The sequence below is a fragment of the Hippopotamus amphibius genome, chromosome 6 (assembly GCF_030028045.1).
Source record: "Hippopotamus amphibius kiboko isolate mHipAmp2 chromosome 6, mHipAmp2.hap2, whole genome shotgun sequence".
In the NCBI taxonomy this organism is placed as follows: domain Eukaryota; kingdom Metazoa; phylum Chordata; class Mammalia; order Artiodactyla; family Hippopotamidae; genus Hippopotamus; species Hippopotamus amphibius.
The window spans coordinates 89,894,884-89,919,495 of NC_080191.1; the positions used below are offsets into that span (position 1 = coordinate 89,894,884).

The window sequence follows — 24,612 nt, forward strand, 5'->3', positions numbered from 1 at the left end:
CATTAGAACTACCAGCAATGTTGTAGGCACTCAGTAACTATGTAACTCTCATGAACATTGCACTTTAGCCAATGTTTGTAGATCATCTATTAGTTCTAGGACCGTGGTTTGACAACTGACAACTAAGGGGTGTGTATAATATTACCCCAAAAGAAAGTAAGGAGAGGAATTACATGAGCAGACACAGACGTTGTTGTCAATTTCTGTATTAGTTTCCTAGCGGTGATATAAGAAATTACTACCAATTTGGTGGCTTAAAACAACAAAAATTTATTTGGTCACAGCTGTGGAGACCAGAAATCAAAAATCAAGGGGTCAGCAAGGCCACACTCTATCAGGGGGCGTTAGAGGCAGTGGTCTAAACCATGAATCCTATATGTATATATATATGTATGTATGTATAAACACTCTATATATACACACACATATATGTACACACACACGACGTTATCTTTGACTTTTTACAATTTAAATTTGGCAGTTTCAAGTAAAGATGTAGCCCAACTTATGATGGTTTGACTTAATGAATTTTTGACTTTACGATGGTACAAAAGCCATACACATTAGTAGAAACCATACTGAGAATTTTGAATTTTGATTTTTTTTCCAGGCTAGCCACATGGGTACATACTCTCCCATGATGCTGGGCAGTGAGGGCAAATGTGTGCATGTGTATTATACATACACATGTATTTATATTTAGCTTTTCTGAGAGATCTTCCATGTTGTAGGCACTCAGTAAACATGTAACGGTCATGGACATTGAACATTATATGTAATATAGATATATACATATACATATTTAACAATCCTACTCTTACAGCTTCTAGAAGCTCCACATGCTCCCTGGCATGGAGCTGCATGACACCAGTGATACCTTCCTTCCCGTGTGTCTCTGTGTCTCCTCTTTGCAAGGACACTTGTCTTTGGAGTTAGGACCCACCCAGTTAATTCACTGCGATGTCATCTCAAGATCCTTAAGTTAACTGCATCTGCAAAGACCTTTTTCCAAATAAGGTCACATTCATAGGCACTGAGTGTTAGGATTTAGACACACTGTTTTGGGGCCGCAGTTCACCCCTTTCTATCCCCTCAAGACAGGTTGCCAGCTGCATGTCGTTGGAGGTCTGAAAACACATCTGAATGAGGGAATTCCTAGGTGAAAGGTGATATTTCTATCAAACCCAGGGTGAGCATAACCAGTATTTTAAATGGTATATTGCATTCTATGTCAGTTTCAATTACACACTAAATTTACAATTACTTGTTTTATAAATTTAAGTAAATGTGGTCAGGATTTGGGCTAAAAGGGTCACTAAGGAATCATTTTCTAATTAAATATTTGTGGAACACTGTATGTAATAGTCAATGTTTTCTTTAGCACAGGCTTAGGTACTTTTATAGTACATACATACACACCACGCTGCATATGTTTAAAACAGAATGGAAAGAGTAAACCCTACAGTGATTTAGCTCTACGATGCTAAGTCTATTTTGTTTTCCCTTTTTCCTTGTGGCTGCGGTTGCTTTTAGATCAATTGGCTTTAATGTCACTGAAAAAACTGATAGATATCCATTGTTACCTCTCATAAATCAACTATAACAGATGACTACTTCATGTCTTCATTTTATTCTTCATTTGGCAGATATTAACTCTACAGTGTGGACTCGTGTATTATATAGTCATATGTATTTGTCACTTTTCTTTCTTAGATGTCTCCCTGGATTTTCTGGGAAATGGTGTGAAATTAACATAAGTGAATGTTCACCACCATGTCTAAATGGTGCAGACTGTGAGGAGCGCATCAATGGATATATTTGCAAATGTCAACAAGGTAACTATTGAAAAAGCAATAATCACACAAAGGTCATATTTATCTACAAAATATATGTATTTATATGTGTATTGTATATGTTTGTGTTTGTACAGTTCATCAACTCACCAATAAGGTTGTTGCCTATCAACCAGCTTCTAAGCAATGATCACACTTAATAACCATGAAATATTGTTCTGTGACACGAGCACTCAATTGCCTAGGCCGTCGGCAGGAAATCCTGGTGCTTAGATCATGGTATCTCACTACAGGTATTTCCTAAATTTAGTAAACTTCAAATTCCTGATCTTTATCTATATCCACTGTGCCTGGCATACAACAAGTCCTTTATAAAAGTTGACACATTCATATTTACATTTTTATTACTTCCAATGATTGTCAGTGCAGAGATGGACAAGTTGGGTGAACTGATTTTATTCAAGGGAAACCTTTTCATTAATAACTGGTCTTCTGGGCCATTTCTGCTTCTGCTCGTATTCTCTTTAATTGTTTAGTGATATAAACAAGTTGTGTCCAGGCATCTTTCTCCCTCTCTTTCCTCTAGTTTTCTAATCTTTCAGATGTGTTGCTTTCCTTCTGTGTTTTCTGTCACTCATTTTACCTTCAAAATTTAGTTTCATCCACCCAAAAGGATGTTAAATACCTGAATTTCCTTGAGTAGTAACAGTCTCGCAGGAATATATGCTGGGGATATTTTTGGTCACTGAAAGAGAATTCTCACTATTCACAGACCCCACAGAAGACTTGAGACAGCTTGTGGATACTCCAGAATTCTGCACTCCTGGGTATTCGAGATGCCTGAGGAAATAACAGCCTATAATTGTTACAGATTAAAAAAAAAATAGAAAAAAGCTTACAACTATCTGATATAAGAAATAAATACCATTTAAAAAGTTTTGCTTCTCCCAAACAAAAATATCTTTGTCAAGGTCTAAACATTTAAAACTATATGATAGCCACCTTAAGCACAGAATATAATCTTACAGAAACAGTTTTACCATATCAATACATATCTTATAATTGCTAGTTCCATTTTTTCTGTTGATAGATTAGTTTTGATGCTCCAGGTGAAGATTCACTTGTTTCAGAGTGACTTGAAGCCTGGAGAGCCTCTGACGTCCCATTCCGAATGCTCCCCATCAGGTCCACAGTGGAAAGGCCTCAAAAATAACACCCACCTGTGTTGTGGGATGTTTACTCAGAACTTGCTGGTACTTTTGACTCAACACTGAGATTCTTCACACCCTAGTCGCAAGGGCTAAGACCTTGTAAGTAACAAAACAAGCAAATGAATGCTTGGAAAATGCCATGGACCCCTTCTCAGACCCCTGTCCCTCCCCCAAGGGCAGTCTCCAGCAGGGCTCTTAATCATGCCAGCACTTCCTACTTCAGACCTTATTTAAGGAGTAATTGCACTCTTTCAGGTCACTCTTCAATCTTTTCTCCTTCTCCTTAATAGCATGGTTAGCTGTTTCTTTTTTTGGTTGTTTGTTTTGTTTTTCCAGGGTTTTCCTTAATTTGTACCTTGAAATTCACTATCTGGCATACAGTTCTAGAGCTTTTATAAATGTACAAACTAGTGTAACTACCCCACAGCCAGTCATGTGACCACCCCCCCACATGCTCATGCCTCCCCCTTATAATCAATCCTTTCCTCACCCCGACATAAATTGACTTTGCTATCATTCTGCTTTTTCTCTTCATCATTTGCTCCTTGAAAATTCTCCCTGCTGTTGAGCTCTTCTTTCTCTTGTATTGTGAACTTTAGATTTTTAAGCCCGAATTTGGGAGGCCTTGGGCATACAGGTGTTTAGGAAATGCTACATATAGTAACAATAACAATATTAGCTCATGGACCCCATGCTATTTCACAGGTACTAACTTATTCAGTTTTCATAACAGCCTTGTGGAGAAGGTATTGTTTTCATCTCACTTTTCCCATGAAGAAATGGAACCCAGAGTCCCCAGGGTAACCCCCTACCACATGTTAGTGACAAGGCTGAAATTCACAGCCAGGAAATCTGGCCTAGCGCTGTACCCACATGCCTTACATTCCCCAAAGAAGGGCCTGTACTGAATAGCAACTTTCCACAAAGTTTCAGTTATGCAGGATGGATAAGTTCCAGAACTCTGCTGTGCAACATTGTACCTATAGCTAATAGCACTGTACTGCATACAGCAAACCTCTTTTAAAACGATAGCTATCATGTTAAATGTTCTCATGAAAATTTAAAAAATATCAAATAGACAACCACTCAAAAAAAAAAAAAAAAAAAAGAAAGAAAAGACTTTCGCCAATAAGATCCATCTGTGTGTGGCAACTTAATCTGGATGTTAGCAATTCTTACCACTGTGAGATTTCTTCAGGGAGGGTGTCCCCCCAGATCTGTCTGATTATCTCCTAAAAAGCTTCCATAAGCAAAATCTGAGAACTTACCGCCTTTCTGAGTAGTTAATAGCAATTTACCTTCTCCCAAATGCCACAGAAAAGCCAGACTTATTTGATTTGTACTGGTCCACGCATCTCTCTCATCTTTGGAGGAAACCAGCTTTAAATAACATTGATAACTCTTACACTCTGGTCTAAATCAGGCCATTATTCTTACCTTACATAGTTCTGGATGGAAACCTACCTTCCCTAAGTATTTAGTTCTACTCTTAAGTTAGTTAAGTACTATAAATTATTGCCATTTTTTACTTTCATCAGTTGCGGAAATCTTCCTTAAGTTCACATCACGTGGCCAATTATCAGAATTTCCTTGTCTTCATGTAACAACTCTTCCTCCACGGCTGTAATCTTAGGTGGCTCCTCCAACTGTACCTCAAGGTGTGTAATTGTGTCTTTTTTCTCCCTTCCCTCTTCATTGTAGTCAAACAGCTGTTTGATTCCTGCAACATTCTGAACAGAACACAGTTTGAAAAATTAAAAGTCGGTTTCTTGCCACACGAATCTGCGAAACACAACTGAAATTTACACTGGATATAAGTAGACTAGAAGACCTTGTTCTTTAGTTTTGTTCCCAGAAAGCCCATCTGAGAAGTTGTTTTCAGCACACCTTGGAAAAGTACAGTCCACTTGCAATTCTTGTCAATGAAAGACCACAATTAGCATGAGGCCCCTTCCTCTCCCTTTTCCTCTCCCTAGGTGGACAGATGAGCTAGTTACACCCTTCCCTCCAGGCTAAGAAGGGGCAGGGCCCAATAAGTGGAGTGCAGGTTGAATCTGAGACCTCTCCCTCCCTCTCTGCCTGAGGTCTTTGTCCAGGTACAAGATGGTCCTGATCACAGAGCTCATCCTCTGCACAGGCTGTAAATCCAATGACCAGTGAGTTCTTTTCCATTGAAGTATAGTACAAACATTCAGATTATTTTACAAAATAAAATGCACTTATGTTGTAGCCTAAACAGTCCCATTTATAATGTTATACAAAAATGTTTAACACTCAGTAAGTGAAACTGCAGTTATTCCATTATGAACAAATTGACAGTGAAGGGGAAAATCTCTGTACTGCAAATGTGAATGCTTCTCCTGGAGCTGTTCTCAATCCCTGGGGCAGTCACTGTGCCCAGACACTTTTTATACTCAGGAGGGGTGCAATCGTGTTTATATAGGTAATGATATAAACTGCAGACACACATTTTGCTCTTAAAATAGCATTATTCATTTTGAAGCAGAAATGATGCTTTGTCCTTGGGGCAAGGAAACTGAGAAACAAATACATATACTATCTGCCACTCGTGCACACGATTAAGTCAGGGATAGGGCTTTTGTATTTAGAACAAGAGATACAGAATGACCTTTCCTTTTAATTAAAATCCATGAAAAGCAAAATAACTTTTAATATGAAAGTGTTTACTATTGTATTTTCATTAAGATATAGATGTAAATATCAATTCTACATATTCTAAAATTAAACTAAGAAAAGGCGGTAAACAATGTATGTTATCCAATTACTACATAATATATTAATTAGTAAGGTAGAATTATTTTAGGATTAGGTTTGATTTTATTTTATTTTCCCCAGATTAGATGAGAATCACCTGGTGCTGAGATGAAAAATGAAATGAAAGTAAAATATATAAATCTTTGTAATAGTGACTTTTATTTTCATTAATAAACTCAAACTATTACAACTGCTATTTTGTAGCAGAGAATGGTAGTGTTAAAACTGGTCAGTGTTTCTAGTTGTGTGTATTGATATATTTAAAGATTTGTTTTGTTCATCACCTTTAAAAAAGTAATCTAATTAGTTTTTATTTTTAATACAATTTGACATCTAAAGTCTCCTTTGTTTTACATCTGCATTATTTGACAACATTTATTCTGTAAGCATTTATTTATTTTTATCATACGTCAGATATTAGAATAGTACTATGAGTTTAATGCCATATGATTTGATCACTTTTTCTGAATTGCTAATGAGAATTTTTGGTTTATTGATTTTAATCACCAAACAGTATTTTTTTAGTATCTGATTACTTTATTACAAATCAACAGCAAATCTATATGAGCCTCAAAGGAAGTTTTCTTCATCTCTCTGAACTTTTCTTTTTTAAATCTTACGTGATGGATTTTCATTTGCCTGTTTTATATTCACTTACTCTGTTCCCATTTCTTACCAGCACCTGGCCCATACCAGTACAGGGACATTTTGCTTATTTATTTATTTTTAATAGTGTTGCCTGAAAAAACTGCACAACCTAAAAGCTGGGTATCATGTTTTATTCAGTGGACTTGCTGAGAACTTAAGCCTGGAAGGCAACCACTCAGATCCCTCTGAGGGACTGCTCCAAAGGCATAAGGAAGAGTGGGGATATATGAGTTTTTGCAACAAAAACAGAATAGTCAGAACATCAAAAGATTACTGCTAATTAAAGAAAAAAAAAAACAGACATCTCAAGTTAATTAATTTAGCACTTTTCTGTGTATGGGAAGATGTAAGAGCCTGGGCTTACTGAAATCATTCCTTTGACATGCACCTTACCTATCTAGTTTTCTAGATAGATATCCTGTATCCTGTTTTCTCCATCCTGAATCCCCTCAAGGTGCACAGTTGGGGGTGGCCCCAGTGGCTGCTGGCTGCAACATCCTTTGTTTACTGATACTGCAGGTAACATTCTTTGTTCACAACATGTATAATTGACACTCAATATCCATTCCTGTTTTTCACAGTTTCTGTACTGCAGAGGCAAGGAAATTAAAAACTACAATATCTAAACTCCCTTGAAATTAAAGCTGTGTATATAAATTGAGTTCCATCAATATAAACAGTCTGGAGAATCTGATGGATGTTGTTTCTGGGTGTCTTAACAGTTTCATCTGGTGGAGAAGGTCAGGGACATGTGGGGTTTTCTACAGCAATTTCACTACCGAGTCACTGACTGTGTATTAAAAAGCAAGACTGGCAGGGAGGGCAGAAAGACTGTGGTTCAGTGTTGAGTCACCAGCTTCACGGAGAGGCAGCTGGGGAGGCCATGGTGGCAGCTCTCTGGTACCCAGCTTCCCTCAACTAGTGCAGGAGTTCCTGAACTCAATCATTTCCATGGTGGCTTTGATGCTTCTCACATTCCTGGTTATAACTAAGGTGGCATCTCCCAGAGAATCAGATCACAAGTTTACTCCTACAGCCCTTCCTTCTAATAAATTTGTAGCATCTTATTCTCAGTTATTGACTCTTTTTCTTAAAAGCCTAGAGCGATTTCTGTTTCCTGAGCTGAACCCTGACTAACATTTTTTCTATCCTATTTTCTTGATTTTTACCAAGACATGCTTGCTGTTCCCGGCAGCATAACTGAATTTTAGACAGGTTTCTTCATGACTGCAGGCCCCACCCACTCTTTCTTTACAGCATTCACTTTAGAAAACTTGTAAATTCTTTCTCCATCCCATTGAGATTGGGACTTTCTTTCAAGCTTTGCCACTTTTACAACCCAGAAATGTCTTTCTCAAGGACCAGCGATTCAGCCCTTTGATGCAATCACAGAAGGAGGCAGTGCCCCTCTCTCCCAGGCTCCAGGGGAGGGTGGGCACCTAATGTCAATGAGTGACCATTAGCAAACACAGATGGCCTGAGAACACAGACCAACACCCCCAGCCCAATATCCACCAGCATTTTTCCACTTGCTCACCCAGCACTTGAAAATCTTCCCACCCACATTTGGTTCAGTGCATTTGACTTCCATCACTCTCCCTTATTTCAAAAGAATTTTTTTTTTTTTTGTAATACTCTTGACAAAAATATTCCTTGTCTTTTTACTGGTCTGGTGAACTCTTTTTCTTTCCCAGTTTTTATCTTATGGTTTAAAGTTTGTAATGTCCTTCACAGTATTAAAAGGAAGAATAAAACTTCATTATTATTTTTAATTGTTTAAAATATATTGTGAACTGTGTTATTCGATCAAAAGAATATGCAAGCAACGTATAATGTATATTTATTATATAAGATAATATAATAAACCTGTATACCTACCATTTGCTTCAAGAAATAGTATTAATGATAATTTTAACCTCCTTAATATCCCTCTTTGAGCACATTCCTATCTCCCCACCTCGCAGAAAGAATTCTGAATTTTGTATTCAACATTCCCTTAGTGTTCCTTAGCATTTTATTATATGTGTATATATCTCTAAGTGATGTTATTAAGTTTGTGTGTATTTGACTTTTATAAGGACAATTATCAGAATGTATTTCTACAGAATATGCTTTTATGCAAAACAATATGATTGCAAGATTCAACCATGTGAATGACTGGTTGTGGTGGCTTATTATAAGCCCTCCAAAAATATTTTTCCTGTATCACCTTTTATATCCCACCTAATGGATATGCCCATAGGATTTGTTCTCTACATGAAAGAGCATTGCAAAGGGGAAAGAGTCTTGGGCTGCATTTCATAAATTTACTCTTTTGGCAGCTACTTCTGACTTTGATGTGGATCCCCCAAACCTTTTAAACTTTCATCACTATTTTCTTTTTTATAATGTAGGGTTGCATTAAATCATTTCTAAACACCCAGGATACTTATATAATTATTTCCATACAACTTATCAGGGAGAACAGTAAGATTGTATTGCTAAGTAGGAACAGGAATAAGACTGAATTTCCCATTAGCCAGAGTTCAGATTAAATGCTTTTGGATAATACATAGAAAGATAAAGAAAGTTTAAGTTGCATTAGAATTCACATAGGTCATCAAAGAGTAGTGACAGCTGCTTTTGTAGATCTTTCATCCTTATGTGGAATAGTATATTCAGGTTAACACGTTCTTAAACATACTAGGATTTATTACAAATAGTTGCCTCATAGGAAAGAATCAATGGTTTTAACATGTTTCTAATATGTACCTAGTAAACCACAGCTCAGGTATTGTGTGTGTAGCTTAGCAATGTTGGTTGCTAAGTTAATGTTAAAATGCTGGAAAAATCAAACAGAAGACAAACTCACAGTGTTTTTGTGTGGAAAATTAGAATTTTTACAGCCAATGGTCAGCTGAACATAAACAATATTTGTATTATTTAGAACCCAGCTTAAGAAATACTAAGTATAAAACACTATAAGTATTACAAAAAAAAAAAAAAAATTCATATTGAGAAATCTGTAGTACTTGCTTTCCTTTGAATTTAAGATTCATATTAAATGGAATTATGGGGTGTGTTTTCTATGTATCTATTCCAAAGTAAAATATGTAAAGACATTTGGATGTGGAATGTAGAGTGGCACCAAAGGTATAATCTGAAACTTTCTTTCTACACACTGTATGATTTTAGGACAAATTATTTGTCTTCTCTTAATTTAATATTCCCAGCTATTAGAGATAATAATAATAGCAACTTGATAGAATGACTATGAAGATAAGTGCAACAATTTATATTAAATATGCAGCACAATTATAACATACAGTAGGAGTGTGTATAAACTATATGCATGTATATACGTATATGTGCTATTCTCCTTACTAGTATTATAAGAATTGAATTATCATTACGCTATTCTCCTACTATGATTATTATTATTATTAAGAATTGAGTTGAAACTATATTATATTTATGTATATATATAAGTTATTCTCCTCACTATGATTATTATTATTAAGAGCTGAATCTCTGTTTTGTGATTCTGTTTAACAGGAAGGTCAGGACATGCCTGTGAGAAGGATCTTGATGAGTGCCTTTCCAACTTACGTGTTCATGGAATGTGTATAGGAAATGAACCTGGTGGTGGCTTGCCTCATTTAGGTACACCTGGATTTGAGGTAAAGGTTACTGATGGCTTTTGTGATACATTTTTTCATTGTCTTTGAACTAGAGTAAATAATGGAATGTTGCATGGTGAGAAATGAAAGTTGGAGAAGTTCATCTCAGTGCCTCTCTGCTTCCCTGCCTCCACTCATGGCACTTTTGTCACCATTCCTTGTCCCTTCCTGTCCATTCATCGTGTGCACCCTCAGCCCTTCCTTTCAGGAGAAAAGCATTCTGATAAATTGATCTACACAAAGGTGCAAGTGACCGAATGCATTGTCTTTTAATGTTTTAATGCATTTGGAAGGAGGATGCCAGAGAGGAATTACTTAATATCGTCAGGGTCTTGGCAGCACTCCATTTTACTCAACGACACAGCACTGCTTCCAGGGTTGGGCTCAGAGTGTTTTACATCTGGGGAAGATGAATCTCCTGCTTTGGTCAGTTTGGACTGAGTTGACTCCATTAGCACTAGAATGGACTTACTTTGGTAGAAATATCTCTATTAAAACATAGCTTTTGACCACAACCGTTTATTAAAGCTGACCACAGAATATGAATATAGTAAAAGAACAGCAATTGGCAAGACTGTGCTGCCAGGAATTTTAAATGTATATTTATTAATTTTTAGATACATGTGCATGTATAACTAAATCACTTTGCTGTACACCTGAAACCAACACAACATTGTAAATCAAATATACTCCAATATAAAATTTAAAAATAAAAAAATAAAATAAAGGTATATTTATAAAATTTATTAATAGATGGACCAGTCTTAACCAAGATTGAGGCTAAATAATTAGAGAGGGTGTCCGGTCAGGTGACCCACTGCAAGATTAAGGAATCAGACTTGAAGGAAAGGTGAGGCCTGGCCAGTGCTGCAGAAAGACGCCCGAGTGTGAGTGGAGCAGGGGACTCCTCAGAGCTGCAGGATCAGAAGCAGGAGTGTCAGGAAGTGGTTAAGGAATTGAACAGAAAAAGGAGAAAAGGGTCGATACCTGTCATCAAAACATAAGAATTTGAGAAAACCTGGGTGTAAGTCCAATCTGGCTGGGAGGGACATGGGTAAACTAAAACAGAACCATTGTTTCCCTTTCTCTGATAGTGCTCCAGGCCCAGCTTTCCCTGGAGAATGGATTTTCCCTTAGTGCTCACACGAGGATGATCTTTGAGGAAGAATTTCAGGCACTCTGACACCTGAGTGTAGGTGGTATTTGGTTCCAAGAAGTTAATTTTATGTCACCTCAGGTTAGTGTTATTATCCTCAAGGAGTCAGTAGAAAGAGAAGAAGACTGAAATACATCCTTTATTTAAGCAAATTCTCCTGCCAGTGCAGCCTGGTATATAGAAATCTATATAGAAATCTAAATAATTAGAAAATAAGTGCTCATTTTATAGTTGTTTTTTGTTAAACAAGCAGGGTTTACTATCAACTGTCTTTAAAATTCCTTTGAATAGTCACTCTCCTGGGATATGTTCTTGCTCATGGGAAAAATAAACTAATTAAGACTTGTGCTATCTCTTTTAATAAAAAACATCAAATATGAAGAATAAATACAGTAATATATGTTGAAAATGTAAAAAAACCTGAAAAATATTTAGTTTTATAAAACCAGGAGTCTACTAAATGGAGGGAACTCTTACAGATATAATAAGCCCACATTTTAGTACAGCAGCTAACAAACAAATTTGAAATGAATAGTCTTATAGCCACTGTCTCAAGTGTTGAAAACTAAAATAAAACTTAAAAACTTACTATCATAAGATATAGTGTGTGGGTAAAAAGCTATAAAGAGATAAGGGGGATTCTACTTTTTTAATGCATTCTATATGTTCTAAAATGACTAGATAAAGATAGAGGAAACTTAGTTTACTGAGAAAGAATTTACATGTTAGGCCTATCAATGTTATAGCAGTATACAGACATTTTAAATTAAATATGACTTAAAGATATACCCTTGAAAATAGAATGTAAATTATTAATTAGAATTTAAAAAGCAAAATATTTTACTCAAACATAAGAAATCAAAGAAAATGTTCAAAGTCTTTGTTTGAATGAAGTATTAGTATCATTAGTCACTAATATTGAAATAAAAGAACAGAATTACAAAGCTCTTTAATTTTATTTGTTCTTGTTGAAATATAATTGACATACAATATTTTGTTATTTTCAGGTGGACTGCATAGAGATTTGTCATTTGCACACATTATAAAATGATCACCACCATTGGTCTATTAACCATCTGTCCCCATATAAAGTTATTACAGTATTATTGACCATATTCCTTATGCTGTAATATTACAGCTCTATGACATTAATTTTGTAACTGGAGGTTTGTACATCTTAATTTCTTTTGCCTATTTTTACCTACTCCCTCATCCTCCTCCCTTCTGGCAACAACCAGTTTGTTCTCTGTACCTATGAGTTGATTTTCAATTTGTTTTGCTTGTGCATTTGGCTTTAGATTCCACATATAACTGAGATCATAGGGTATTTGCCTTTTTCTGTTGGACTTTTTTCACTTAGTAAAATACCCTCTAGATCTGTCCATGCTGTTGCATCTTTTCATGTGTCTGTCAGCCATCTGTTTGTTTTCTTGGAAAAATATTTTGGATATTAACCATTTTCAGTTATATGATTTACAAATATTCTCTCCCATTTAGTAGGCTGCCTTTTATTTATGTTGATAGTCTCCTTCACTGCGCAAAAGCTTGCAGTTTGATATGGCCTCATATGTTTATTTTTGCTCTTGTTGCCCTGGCCTGAGAAGAGAGATCTAAAAATTGTTGTTAAGGCCTATGTTAAACAGTCTATGGCCTGTGTTTTCTAAGAGTTTTATAGTTTCAGGTTTTACACTCAAGTCTTTAATCCATTTTGAGTTTATTATTGTATATGGCTTGAAAAAGTAATCCAGTTTCATTCTTTTGTGTGTAGATGTCTAATTTTCCTAACACCATTTATTAAAGAGGCTGTCTTTTCTCCATTGTATATTCTTGCCTCCTTTGCCACAGATTAATTAACCATGGGAGTGTGGGTTTATATCTGGTCTCTCTATTCTGTTCCATCAAGCTGTGTGTCTGTTTTTGTGCTAGTACCATGCTGTTTTGATTACTGTAGCTTTGTAGTATAGTTTAAAGATCATAGCGTGTGATACTTCCAGCTTCATTCCTCTTTCTCAACATTGCTTTGGGCTTTGGCTATTTGGGGTCTTTTGTGTTTCCACACAAATTTTAGAATAACTTTTCTAGTTTGGTGAAAAATGCCACTGGTATTTTGATAGGGATTGCATTGAATCTGTAGATTGCTTTGGGTAGTGTGAACATTTTAACAATATTAATTCTTCCAGTCAATAAGCATGGTGAAACTTTATATGTGTGACTTCTTCAGTTTCTTTCATCAATGTCCTATAGTTATTGGAGTACAAGACTTTTACTTCCTTGGTTAGATTTATACAGAAGTAAATCATTCTTTTTGATGCAATTTTATTTTCTTAATTTTTAAAATGTTTATTTATTTATTTATTTTGGCTGTGTTGAGTCTTTATTGCTGCATGTGAGCTTTTCTTTCATTGCAGAGAGCCAGGGATACTCTTCATTGTGGTGCGTTGGCTTCTCATTGTGGTAGCTTCTCCTGTTGTGGAGTTTGGGCCTTAGGTCCAGGGGCTTCAGTAGTTGCAGCATGCAGGCTGAGTGGTTGTGGCTTGTGGGCTCTAGAGCACAGGTTCAGTAATTGTGGCATGCAGGCTTAGCTGCCCCAAGGCATGTGGGACCTTCCCAGACCAGGGATTGAATCTGTGTCCCCTGCATTGGCAGGTGGATTCTTAACCACTGCACCACCAGGGAAGTCCTTGATGCAATTTTAAATGGGATTGTTTTCTTAATTTCTCTTACTGATAGTTTTTTATCAGTGTATAGAAGTAAAAGAGATTTCTGTAAATAATTTTTGTATTCTGCAATTTGCTGAATTTACTAGTTCTAATAGTCTTTTGAGAGTGTCTTTAGGATTTGTTACATATAGTAACATGTCATCTGCAAACAGTGACAATTTTACTTCTTCCTTTCCAATTTAGATTATTTTTAATTCTTTTTCTTGTCTGATTGATGTACCTTGGACTTCCAACACTATGTTGAATAAAAGTGGTGACAGTGGGCGTTCATGTCTTGTTCCTGATTGTAGAGGCAATGCTTTCAGCTTTTCAATGTTGAGGGTGATGTTGGCTGTGTATTTGGTATATGTTGCCTTTATTATGTTCACAATTGTTCCCTCTGTACACACTTTAGGATTTTTATCATAAATGGATGTTGAATTTTATCAAAAATTTTTTAGTATCTAATCAAATGGTTATATTCTTCAATTAGTTAATGTGATTATCACATTGATTGATTTATAGATATTGAGCCATCCTTGCCTCCCTGGGATAAATTCCACATGATTCAGTGTAGAATCACTTTAATGTATTGTTGAATTCAGTTTCCTAATGTTTCGTTGAAGATTTTTGCATCTATATTCATCAGTGATATTGGCCTATAATTTTCTTTTTTTTTTTTTCCTTTGGTTTTGAAATCAGTGTCATGCTGGCCTCATCGAAAGAATTTGGAAGAGTTCTTTCCTCTTCAATTTGTTGGCATAGTTTGAGAAGGATAGACATTAACTGTCCTCTGAATGTTTGGTAGAATTGACCTGTGAAGCCATAGGGTTCTGGATTTGTTTGTTGGGAGTTTTTGTTTGTTTATTTACTTGTTTGTTTTTCAGGGTTTTTTTTATAAATTACTGACTAAATTTCATTGCTGGAAATCAATAAGTTCATATTTTCATTTTTTAAATAAATTTATTTATTTATTTATTTATTGGCTGTGTTGTGTTTTTGTTGCTGCACACAAGCTTTCTCTACTTGTGGTGAGTGGGGGCTACTCTTCATTGTGGTGCATGGGCTCCTCATTTCTATGGCTTCTCTTCTTGCAGAGCATAGGCTCTAGGCATGTGAACTTCAGTACTTGCAGCAGATGGGCTTAATAGTTGTGGCTCACAGGCTGTAAATCGCAGGCTCAATAGATGTGGTGCATGGGCTTAGTTGCTTTGCGGCATGCAGGATTTTCCTGGAGCAGGGATTGAACCCATGTTCCCTGCATTGGCAGGTGGATTCTTAACCACTGTGCCACCTAGGAAGCCCCATATTTTCTATTTCTTCCTGACTCAGTCTTGGGGGATGGTACTCTTTTAGGAATTTATCCCTTTCTTCTAGGTTGTCCATTTTATAGACATATAATTGTTTGTAACAATCCCTTATTTGTTTCTGGTGTTAGTTGTAACTTATCCTGTCTAATTTCTGATTTTACTTATTTAAGCCCCCTTTCTATTTTTATTGGTATAGCTGGCTTTTATCCAGGTTATCAATTTTATTTATTTTTTCAAAGAAGCAGCTCTTAGTTTCATTGATCTTTTGTGTTCTATATTTTTAGACTCTGCTCTGATTTAATTATTTCCTTTCTTCTACTAACTTTGGGTTTCTTTGTTCTTTTTTAGTTACTTTAGGTGTAAGGTTGTGTTGTTTATTTGATTTTTCTTGTTTGCTGAGGTAGATTTGTGTTGCTATAAACTTTCCTCTTAGAACTACCTTTGCTCTGTCCCATTGAATTTGGATCCTGTGTTTTTGTTTTCTTTTGTTTCCAGGTAGTTTTGTATTTCCTCTTTGATTTCTTCAGTGATCATTTCGTTGTTTAGCAACATGTTGTTTAGGCTTCATGCATTTGTGTTTTTTGCAGTTTTTCTTTTTCTTTTTTCTTATAGCTAATTTCTAGTCTCATAGCATTGTGGTAAGAAAAGATGCTTGATATGACTTCAACCATTTTAAATATACTGCAATTTGTTTGATGGCTTAACATGTGATCTATCCTAGAGAATATTCCATGTGCAATTGAAAATAATATGTATTCTGCTGCTTTTGGATGGAATATTCTATGGATACCTATTAAGTCTATTTGATCGGATGTGTCTTTTAAGGCCAATATTTCCCTATGGATTATTTTTAATTTTTTAAAATTTTTATTGAAATATAGTTGATTTAAAATGTGTTAGTTTCAGGTGTACAGTAAAGTGGTTCAGATATATATAGATATATATATATATTTACATTCTCCTCCATTATAGATTGTTACAAGATATTGAGTAGAGTTCCCTGTGCTATACAGTAGGTACTTGTTGGTTATCTATTTTATATATAGTAGTGTGTATATATTTTTTAACTTCATAAGTAATTTTTTATCTTTAAGAACTTTTATTGAAATACAATTGACATACAATAAACTGCATATGTTTAAAACTTACAATTTGATATTTTTTTCTTATTAGTAATGTATATATGGCAATCTCAATCTCCCAATTCATCCCACCCCAACCACCCTCACTTTCCCCACTTGGTGTCCATATGTTTGTTCTCTATACCTGTGTCTCTATTTCTGCCTTGCAAACCAGTTGATTTATATCAACATAAGGTATCACCTCACACTGGTCAGAATGGCCATCATCAATAAACAATAGATGCTGGATAGGGTGAGGAGAAAAGGGAACTCTCTTACATTGTTGGTGGGAATGTAACTTCATACAGCCACTATGGAGAACATCATGGAGGTTCCTTAAAAAGCTAAAAATAAAGTTACCATATGACCCAGAAATCCCACTACTGGGCATATACCCAGAGAACACCATAATTCAAAAAGATACATTCCCCCCAATATTCATTGCAGCACTATTTACAATAGCCAGGACATGGAAGAAACCTAAATGTCCATCAATAGATGAATGGATAAAGAAGATGTGGTATATGTATACAATGGAATACTAGCTCTAAAAATGAAAAATTGGGACATTTGTAGAGTCATAGATGGACCTAGATACTGCCATACAGAGTGAAGTGAGTCAGAAAGAGAGAAATAAATATCATATACTAACACATATATGCAGAATATAGAAAAATGGTACAATTGCCTATTAATTTTATGTCTGCATGATATATCAATTGTTGTAAATGGGGTGTTACAAAGTCCCCTACTATTATTGCATAACTGTTAATTTCTTTCTTTATATTTCTTAATATTTGTATTATGTATTTAGGTGTTCCTCCTTTGAATGTACATAAATTTGCAATTGTAACCAATCTTCTAGGAGTTTTTTTTTGGTTGTGTATTGTACTTTGTCTCTTTTTACAGTCTTTCAAAGTTTATTTTGTCTGATATAAATGTTGCTACCCCAGTTGTCTTTTGCTTTCCATTTATATGGAATACCTTTTCACATCCCCTCACTTTCAGTCTGTGTGTGTCTTTAGATCAGAAGTGAGTCTCTTGCAAGCAGCATACGTATGGGTCTTGGTTTTATTTCCAGTCAGCCATTCTGTATTTGATTGGAGTATTTAATTCATTTATATTAAATAATTATTGAAACATATGTACTTATTGCCATTTTGGTTTTTTTTTTTCCCCTTCTTCTTTTGCTCTCTTCCTTTAGGATTTGATGACTATCTTTAATGTCATGTTTGAGTCATGTTTAGTGTCATTTAGTTTCTTTTCTTTGGAGGTATATCTGTTACAGATTTCTGGATTATGATTGATTATCTCTTATTTTCCAACACATCCTGACACCCTGCATTTTTGCTCCCTCCCACCACATTGAATGTTTTTGATATCATATTTTGCATCCTTTTTGTTTTGCTTTTTTTCTTAACTACTTATTAAGGATATAGATTATTTTACTTCTTTTATCTTTTAACCATCCTAGTAGCTTTATAAGTGTTGATCTACTATTGCTACTGTATTTTTGCATTTACTAGTGAGATTTTTCATTTTGTAATTTTCATATTTATAGTTGTTGCATTTTCTTTTTCACTTAGAGAAATCCCTTTCACATTTCTCATTGAGCCGATTTAGTGGTGCTCAACTCCTTTAGCTTTTGCTTGTCTGTAAAACTCTTCATCTTTCCTTCAAATCTGAATGAAAAACTTGCCGGGTAGAGTATTCTTGGTTGGAGCTTGTATCCTTTAATTACTTTAACAATATAGTTTCTTTTCCTTATGGCCTACAAAGTTTCTACTGAGAAATCAACATAGAGTCTTATGGGAGTTTGCCTGTATGAAACTACTTTTCTCTTGCTACTTTTCAGATTCTTTCTTTATATTTCTTTTCTTTCTTTCTTTCTTTCTTTCTTTCTTTCTTTCTTTCTTTTTTTTTTTTTTTTTTTTTGCCATTTTAGTTATAACATGTCTTGGTGTGGAACTCTTTAGATTTATTTTGTTTGGGGCTCTCTGTGCTTTTTGGACCTGAATGTCTGCTTCATTTCCCAGGTTAGGGAAGTTTTCAGCTATTATTTGTTCAGATAAGCTCTCTGCCCCTATTTCTCTCTCTCTTCTTTTTCTGGAACCCCTATAATGCAATTATTAGTGTGCTTGATGGTATCCTATAGGTCTCTTAATCTGTCCTCATTTCTTTTAATTCTTTTTTCTTTTTTTCTTTTCAGTTTGCATGATTTCCACTGCTCTGTCTTTCAATCACTGATCCATTCTTCTGTGTCCTCTAATCTACTGTTGATTCCATCTAGTTTTATTTAAATTACTGTGTTTTCCATTTCTGTTTGGTTCTTCTTTATATTTCTAACTCTTTGTTGAACTTCTCAGTGTGTTCATTCTTTCTTCTCTCAAGATCGTTGGGCATCTTTATGATCATAACCTTGAACCTTTTACTGGGTAGGTTGCTTATTGTACTTCAATTAGTTATTTTTATGACGTTTTGTCTTATTATTTGAAACATGTTTCTCTCTCTCCTTGTTTTACCTAATTCTTTGTGTTTGTTTCTATGTACTAAGTATTTTGGTTGTGTTTCCCAATCTTGGAGCAATGATCTTATGTAGGAGTTATCCAGTGAGGCCCAGCAGCATGCTCCCCTCTGGTCGCAAGAGCCATATGCTCCAAGGCTGCACCCACCCCTTCTATTGTGGTGGGCTAAGAACTTAGGGCTTGTTGTTAGATGGGGCTAGATTCCAGCCCAGTTGGCTGCAGGGCCCTGCCTCATTTGGTGGTTGCTGTGCCACTCTAGGGTAGGCCAGGTCCCTGCACAACTGGTTGTGTGCATCCAGAGACTTCAGGGCTGGTGCTAGCCCTTTGTTGGGTGGGGCTGTGTCCCCATCCAGTTGGCTATATGGACTGGAGAGGGGCATGGCTTGTGCTTGTAACTGGTCCATGGGGCTGTGTCCCTGCAAAGCTGGCTGTGTGGACCAAAGGGTCAGGGGGTCACAGGGCTGGTGTTGGCCCACTGGTGGGGAGGTAAGCCCTTGGCACTGATAGGATAGTGGGAGGATTCCAAAATGTCACTTGCTAGAGCTTGTGTTCACATGATAGTATGGCTCTCAAGTGTGGCTGCTGCCAGCATCCCCTTCTCCTGCTGGGGTCCCAATTTCCTCCAGCCCTTCTGGGAGACTCTGCAAGATCAACAAGTGGGTCTGATTCAGACTTCTCTCAAACTACAGCCTCTGAGTTTGTGAAATTTTGTGCATAGTCTTATAGAGTGAAATCTCTGTTGCCACAGCCCTCTGGCTCTCCCATAGGTAAGTCCTGCTGGTTTTCAAAATCAGACACTCTAGGGGCTCATACCCCAAGTGCAGGATGTCTGAGCTGGGGAACTCATTGTGTGGTTTGTACCTCTTGCTGTTTGGGGAGAACCTCCACAATTGTGATATTCCTCTTGCGTGTGGGTCACTGAGCTGGTGGATCTGCATATTGACTATATTACACCTCCACCCCTCCTACCCATCTCATTTTGGTTCCTTCTTTATGTTTTAATTGTGGAAAACCTTTTCTGCTAGTCTTTAGGTAGTTTCTTTGTAAGTATTTGTAATTTTGTTGTGTCTGTGGAAGGAAGTGAGTTCAGGTTCTTCTTTCTCTGTCACCTTGGCCACACCTTTCACAAAACAATTTTAGAAACAGTTATGGAAAACACATAAGACTATTGAAAAATTGCTTTTTAGATTTTTTTTCTCCCTTCTTCAACTAATCCTGAGAGTAAATGGGATATAAAGAAATAAGGCTCATATGGTGAAATGTCAAACTCCATGGGTATCTTAAAGAATGTCATTCACAGAATAATATAGAATTTCAGATAGGCTTAAGAAACAAAGTAGTTAGAAGGATTGGAGGGTAGATAAATTGAATCATATTAGGAGTAAGGATTACATGTTCATATAGTTTAGATGAACAGGAAAGCAGTGGGCATAGGGAAGAATTTTCAAGTCACAGAAGGGGTAACTCGTGGCATTATAGCAGCAGAACAGATGGGAAGAGAGTAAACGTTGCATCAATTATCACTTTCTAATTTAATTGTTTCCTAAATTTATCTGTCCACTCAGATAGATTTTGAGCTCTCAAAGTGCAGGGATAATTGTAGTATCTTTGAGAACAAAAAATATAATACATATGTTTTGATTTTGGTTATCATTGTTGAGGTTTTTTTTTTTTTATCTTTTTGAGTTCTTATCATATTAATCATAATAGCTTTAAGTTCCTAGTCTGATCATTGCAAAGTTTCTGCCATATCTGAGTCTGATTTTGGTACTTTCTCTGTCTCTTCAAACTGTGTTGTCCTTTAGCATGCCTTATAGTTTTATAGTTATAACCACATGTGGTGTGCTGGATAAAAATACCTAGATAACCAGGTGTTTAGTATGAGACTTCATTTTTGTCTGTCTAGGAGTCAGGCCATGTTTACAGTTTGCTCTAGCTATGGGTGGCAGGGGCTAGAGGTCTGCTGATTTCCTTTTTCTGCCTCCCCTGTAATCACTGAGTTTCTTTAGAGGCTTCTTCTTAGATAGATCTGATTTGTGCAGTGCTTTCCATTGTAGTGCCTGTTACTATGAGGAGCCCTATTGATGGGGGTGAAGTGGGAGAGGAGGGGTCTCAGTCCTTTAGGGAGCCTGTGCCTCACCTCTGGGCTGTGACCTTCACATGTGCTTCTCAGCCTCTCCCTCTCTTAGGTGTGACAAGAGAGCTTCAGGAGGCTGGAGTCAGGAATATTGATTAATCACTCTGGCAAGAGTTTCCCTTGAGGTCAGGCGTTGTTAAGGACAACAGATGTCTGGGAGTGCTTCAGGATGGCTATTCTTCTCCCTCTGCTGGAAGCACAGAGGACCGTTACTCATGTATTCACTGTGAGAACCTGCCAGAACTCCTGAAGGTAAAACGTAAGGAAAGTACGGTGATTCCCTGATATCTCCAGCCGCTGACCCAGGGTGTTTAAGTCTCCAACATTCTGTCAATCACGGTTTGTTTTCCTACCCTGGTACTGGTTCTGGCAACGGCTTCTTCTTCTGAGTTTCTGCTCTGCTATGATTCTTTGTTTCTGCCTTACTGTCTGTTCAGTTTTGGGGGGAGCAGTTTGTCCTGTGACCTCAATTGTATCACAAATCTAAGAAAAATTGTTGTTTTTGGTTTATCAGCTTTTTCAGTTTATGTAGAAGGGAGTGATGACTTCTGCGCTACTTACATACTGGCCCAGAAACCAGAAGTCTTACCATTGTTTTAAGTATGAAAGGACCTATGAATATATTTAATAAGGAAATAGATGAATTTCCTTCTTCCATGAACTTCAAAATGTCTTTTAAAAACCTGATTTCCTTATTCTAATTAAGCTTCTCAGGTATCTCACCTCGAATGATTATTCTGTTTTCCGGAGTTGCTTGAGGTCTTCATGGAATTGCTAAAAAGATGCCAACTTAGCTGGAAATCAGATTCTCCACTACATGTAGAAAATTAAAAAAAATATATTATCTTGAACACAGAAGTATAGCAGCTGATATAATAGCACATGTAATCTGTTAAAATACATCAAATTATTGGGACTATGCAAGCATTGAGTTTCTGATTATGATTTGAAACAGCAAAACTCAATACAAATTATTAAGCCTCTTACTGAAATAATTTATAGCAATTTTCTTCACATTAAGTCTATTTATGTTAACCTCAACTTCCCTCCAAAATCATCTTTCTTCTAACAGATCTTCAGAAATATGCTATATTTTTCTATATTTCTCCTATTTAAGCAATTTTTAAAACTCTCACTAATTACATAGTCATAAAAATGTTAACTCAGTTATATGTTTATGAGATCAGAGAAAATTAATATCACTACATTTAATATTAATATTACTACAATGATTCTTTGCTTGATAATGAAGAGTAACTTGATAGGTGAACGTCATCTGCTATTTTTTTCTTTATTTCTGAGACTTAATTTTTGGTGCATTATATTAAAGACCTAAAGTCTCAAATTTTCTTAATGTTTAGAGCTGTGACAATCTCTGACAAGCTGATAATTAGTGTGGATTATTCTTTTTAGCAAATGCGATTGTAAAAGTGAATCAAAGCACTAAAGTACTTACATTATTCTGAAATTCAAATGCTCTGTCAAAGAATTTAAGTGACAGAACACAATTTATTGAATGTCCTAGACTTGCTTGCTAAAAAATTCAAGACAAATGATCTCCTTTTTTAGTTTGATCAGCGCTGCTCTTTTCTTCCTCAGTAAATGAATTTCTACCAAAAAAGATGGACTCATACATTAACTGATGGCTGCCATTGAGTCATGCTTATTGCATTTTACAGAATGATTGCACTCAATAAAAGTGTTAATTGCGCTCTTTACATTAAAACACAGATCTTTATGTAGTGTAGAAGCTGGATTCTATTAAAAAATGGAAAAAAAGGATAAACCATTTTCTGAACGAAAAAAAAATGCTCTGAATTCTGTAGCAATACTGTCTATTTGCAATACCTGATTTTTAAATGTCATCTTCAAAATAGACCTAAAAACAAGACACAGGATAGCAAGACAGACCATTGGGTTGTGTGTTTGTTTATTTTGTTAGTGTTTATTTTATCATGATAGAAAGTGATCAATGTTGCTAAAAAATATTTACAAGTATTTGCTGTGCATGACTCCATGACTCATCATATTAAATAATTAAAATTTATTGTCTCTATTTAGAAAGCACAAAAGCAAAGGCACAATCCTTAGATAAACTCAATAATTCCTTTTTTTAAAGAAGGATGTTTTATTGCTTTTGACATTTATTTGTATTTGAGCTCAGGTTGTTGATATTTTAGAGCAGTCAAACACATCCTTTGGACACTCACCATAGCAAAGTAGTTGTAAATCATATGAAGAAAAATATGTACACGCACTGTTCTTACATTCAAACTAAGAAATAGGGGACAGGTATGTAAATAAGCAAACAAATGCACAGAAAACCAGCAACAGTGCTCCTTTTAAGGCAAAATTTCATGCTTTGCTTTAGTATATTTTGAGCATATTTTGTCTGCAGAGCACTATGCTAAACCCTCAAAATAATGTAAAAAATCATTAGTTTCAATTTCTCACCAAAGAGAGCTTTCAGCTGAGTGGAGTAGACAAGCACATATGGGATAATAAGAAAGTCAGCAATGGGCTTTTGCAGGAACCTGTCTGCGGAGGGAAATGAAGACATTAAGGAGGACACTGTTTGTGGTTCTAATATTAAAAGTAATAAGGCAATTGTCAGTCTGAGTAAAGTACTCATTAGAAAAGCTTTCTCAGGGGACAAAGGGGCTTCCCCACAAGGGTTAGGAAGGAATCGCTAAAAGTGTCAAGATTTCCTCTGACAACCCAGGCTGGAAGCCCACTCGGAGGGACTGCTCAGTACTGCTAATGAAAACCCTAAGTACACACCAGTTAGAACAAAGGCTCTTCTGCTTCTCAGGACCAATTTCACCACAAGTATCACATCCTGTTTGAGTATGTTCCAAGCATTTTAACCAACACAGTAACTTAATCTTTTGTAACCCAAGAGATGTGATGATATTGGAGAAGGAAGAAATGTCCAAATTTAAATGAAACTTAACAACCAAAGAGAAAGTTTTCTGTATTTTGTAAACATAGTTTATAATGGGCAAATATATCAATAGTTTAATACTTTCAGGAGTAGACTATTGAAAATAACAATTTGTTTTGCATTTTATATAACAACTCTATGGCACAATATCATATACAACCCGCATGTCTTAGACCAGAGGTTTTAATTGGTAAACGGAATGTAGTAAAATTGTGGCTACCCCCTAGAGCTGTTTAGATATCATGGGTAAGAGCTGTCCTCCTCTCATCTTCATGCATCCATTTCTTGTGTAAACAGGGCTAGTGGATGTTACATTCATATTTGATAGAAACAGAATATTCTTGATATTGTATATTATCTCAAAGGAGAATGGCCTTAGCATTTTAGACCTCAGTTAGATAGAAAGTTCTCTGAGTCTCAGTTTCCAAATCTATAGCATGAAGGTATAGATGAGTTGACTGCTGAATCATATCTAAGATAACATTGTTAGTACATTGGAAAGTTGGGAACAGTGTTAAATGCTCATAATTATAGGCTGGTGTTCTTTCCTCTACAACTTACCTTTTATTCATTTATTATTAAGATAAATATCTCTATGTCATATTGGTAGGGTAAGGGCAGAAAATATTATTGA

General features: G+C 35.9%; 1 protein-coding gene across 1 annotated transcript in view; it reads left to right on the top strand.

Annotated features, from left to right (window-relative positions):
- Positions 1-24,612, top strand: part of EYS (eyes shut homolog) — a 1,676,468-nt gene that overhangs the window by 809,689 nt on the left and 842,167 nt on the right. Inside the window, exons 23-24 of the mRNA XM_057737776.1 lie at positions 1,714-1,835; positions 9,962-10,086. Coding sequence (XP_057593759.1) covers positions 1,714-1,835; positions 9,962-10,086 — 247 coding nt within the window. The remainder of the gene's footprint in view (positions 1-1,713; positions 1,836-9,961; positions 10,087-24,612) is intronic.